The sequence below is a fragment of the Herpailurus yagouaroundi genome, unplaced genomic scaffold, assembly GCF_014898765.1.
Source record: "Herpailurus yagouaroundi ecotype Mexico unplaced genomic scaffold, PumYag 181, whole genome shotgun sequence".
NCBI classification, from domain to species: domain Eukaryota; kingdom Metazoa; phylum Chordata; class Mammalia; order Carnivora; family Felidae; genus Herpailurus; species Herpailurus yagouaroundi.
Window position 1 is genome coordinate 20,117,708 of NW_024412412.1, and position 3,463 is coordinate 20,121,170.

At 43.3% G+C, this 3,463-nt stretch overlaps 1 protein-coding gene across 1 annotated transcript in view; it reads left to right on the plus strand.

The window, feature by feature from the left end:
- The first annotated feature begins 577 nt into the window (after positions 1-577).
- Positions 578-3,463, plus strand: part of FRG1 (FSHD region gene 1) — a 21,877-nt gene continuing 18,991 nt past the window's right edge. The window contains exons 1-3 of the mRNA XM_040490025.1: positions 578-670; positions 786-860; positions 3,107-3,177. Coding sequence (XP_040345959.1) covers positions 799-860; positions 3,107-3,177 — 133 coding nt within the window. The 5' untranslated portion in view covers positions 578-670; positions 786-798. The remainder of the gene's footprint in view (positions 671-785; positions 861-3,106; positions 3,178-3,463) is intronic.

A 3,463-nucleotide genomic window follows, 5' to 3' on the forward strand; every position in this document is an offset into this window, starting at 1 on the left:
AAATGGAATCAGAGAGGTGAACTATAGAACTGTCGAAGAGATTGGAGCAGGCCAGAGAACTAGTGACAGACACTGTGAAAACATCTCTCAAGACCCACCCTACACAGAAAGACTTCTCTGATTCTGTTAGTTTTCAACGTCCACCTCCCACCCCACCTCCACCCACATTCCTACAGCGCTTGTGAAATCTGTGGCCCAAATTTATGTACGTGATTATCTTTTATTTTACTCCCTAGCTGTTTCCTGTACATTACTCAAGTCTCCCTCGTTAATACAAGAAAAGTTTATGGAATTGAAATGGCTTGTAAGTCGTCCAAGGCCCAAAAATGCATTCTGCCGCGCTAGGTAGTCAGGCCCAGTTCATAGCTAGTAGAAGGAGGAGCACTGATTGAGTCATTTCACCCTCTTGCCCATCAAACTGTCGCCCACCCGGGTGGCCTAGCAGGAGAAAACCACAAGAGGAGCTGAGGTGCCAACCACAGCTATTAGACCCTTTAGGCCCACCAGAGGGCGCTCTCTCCTGGCGCTCTTACTTCGAGAAGCCCCAAGCAAATGAACCCTGACGTATTTCGGCCCTCTGCAGTTGCCGTAGTCCCATAGAGTAAACAGGAAGTAGAATTCAATGGTCGGGTGAAAAACACCGAGGACTCAGAAGGGATTCACTCCCGCGGTAACTTGCGCTTTCCAGGGAGTCTACCCTCTGTTTCTATTTTTGGCACTCCCGCGTGCGTGCCTACTTCAGTGAAGGTATTTTGCCCTGAGCCCGCTGTCACCTCTTTATACAGTGTCCCCTGAACCATGGCCGAATACTCCTATGTGAAGTCCACCAAACTCGTGCTCAAGGGAACCAAGGCTAAGAGGTAAGACCAAAGTTTGTGCGGGAGTTTGTGCGTACTCCGCCCTCCCCTCCCCCGCGGAGACTCTTGTGGAAGCCTTAAGAGATCTGTTATTCATGCTCCCAGCCCCTGGGCCTGGCCCCTGGTCCCACAGGGATTGATGCTGCGACTCCGTTCCTGGCACCTGGACAGACGCCGCCCCAGAGACGCGACATGACTGTCGCGCCTTCAAAAGGGAGGAGACAGGAAAGCGAGACCCAGGAGCCACGAGTTTGGGTGCCTTGATAAGGTTCCCCTCCAGACCTCCGCATGATGGGGTCTTAGTCTTATGATGTAGGCCATAACAATGAATTCCTTTATTAAAAGCCATTATTTTCACTCTTGTCTCCCGCCTCCCCCAAAAGATTTCTTAATTTTTTTTTTTAACGTTTATTTATCTTTGAGACAGAGAGAGACAGAGCATGAACAGGGGAGGGGCAGAGGGAGAGGGAGACACAGAATCCGAAACAGGCTCCAGGCTCTGAGCGGTCAGCCCAGAGCCCGACGCGGGACTCGAACTCACGGAACGCGAGATCGTGACCTGAGCCGAAGTGGGCCGCCCAACCGACCAAGCCACCCAGGCGCCCAGATTCTTAATTTATTTAATACAATATGCAGATGTGCGTTTTGAGAGGGATATGGGCTCACATCTCGACTGCCACCAGTTGCGACTGCCACTGGTGACTGGCACCAGTTTTGCGATTTGTGGCAAGTTCGTTAACATTCTTGAACTTCCATTTACTCATTTATTAGGAAATATTAGTGGTACTATAAAAGAATTCTTAGGATTAGATACCACGTACAGTAACTGGAGCCAAATGCAAGCAAAGGTTGTAGTGATTTGTAATTAGTAGATTTTTTAGGAAAAGGTATCTGCCCATTCCAATCTCCACCTCTTTTTTTACCTGGCCGGTTTGCTCAGGATTGATTATTCATACAAGCGTAAAGCACTTCATCCTGTCTCAGGGACAGTGTTTGGTACTTTTAGGTAAGATGAAAGTGTCAAGGAGCAAGCTGAAACCTCTGCCGTTGGGAACTCTGCCTCTGAGTCTGGAATCACAAAGAATTTATCCGGAATAAATCGGAAACTTGTACTCTCTGATTTTACAGGAGAGATGGGAGTTAACTTCTGAAAGTTTATGTTATGGTGAAAATACAAACAAGTGTATCTTATAGTTATCACAACTCTATCTTAATTAACACACATACAGCACTTACTCTGTGCCAAGAACTATTCTAAGCACTTTGCTTATAACTTTTTTTTAACCACCCCTGGATTTTTTTCTTTCTTATTACTGAGATATAATAGATATACCATAAAATTCACCTTTTAAAGTACGGTTTTGTGGTCGTCAGTGTGTTCACAAAGTTCACCACTATCAAGTCGCAGAACATTTTCATCATCTTAGAAGGAAACCCCATAATCATTAGCCATCACTCTCCATTTCACTCTTCCCCTAATCCGCTTTCAGTCCATATCAGTTTGTTCAGAATATCTCATATAAATAGAGTCCTACAGTATGCGGCCGTTTGTATCTGATTTCATCCACACTGTAGCATGTATCACTACTCTTATTTTTATGGCTGAATAATATTCCACTGTATAGATACAACACATTTTGTTTATCTGTTCATTAGTTGATGGACATTGGGTTGTTTCCACTTTTTGGCATTATGAATAATGCTGCTATGAATATTGTTATAAAATTTTCGTGTCGACATGTGTTTTCATTTCTCTTAGGTATATACCTAGGAGTAAATTGTTAGGTCATATGGTAACTCTGTATTTAACTTTTTGAAGAACCCCAAACTGTTTCCTAAAGTGGTTATACCATTTTACATTTTTACCAGCAATATATGAAGGTATGAGTTAACTCTCAGTCCTCACAGTAACCTTAAGAGCAGTTAAATTATTATCCTCATTTTATAGGTGAGAAACTGACAAGAGATTAAGTAGTTTTCCAAAAGTCAGAGAGATCAGAAATGACAGTATCAGGATTGAAAAGGCAGTCTGGCTCCAGAGTCTGTTCTCTTAACTATAACACAATACATACAGGATCAGAAGTGAGTTCTCAGGATTAGAAGTAAGAGGGTATATCAGTGTAGATAACTGTAAATCAATAACTCATAAATCTATGGTCAGCTTAAAAGATTCCTCTAAGATTCCATTTTGTGATACTTAACATCAAATTCATATTTCTAAACTCAGCTATATGAATTATCTCCTGCAGTAAGAAGAAAAAGAGCAAAGAGAAGAAGAGAAAAAGAGAAGAAGATGAAGAAACTCAGCTTGATATTGTTGGTAAGTTTTCTCTACTTTTTAAAAATTTTTTACGTTTAGATTTACTTTTGAGACAGAAAGACAGAGCATGAGTGGGGGAGGGGCAGAGAGAGGGAGACACAGAATCCCAAGCAGGCTCCAGGCTCTGAGCTGCCGGCACAGAGCCCGACACGGGGCTTGAACTCATGACCACGAGATCATGACCTGAGCCGAAGACCGACGCTCAACCGACTGAGCCACCCAGGTGCCCCATCTACTTTTTTTGTTTTGTTTTGTTTTGTTTTGTTTTGTTTTGTTTTGTTTTGTT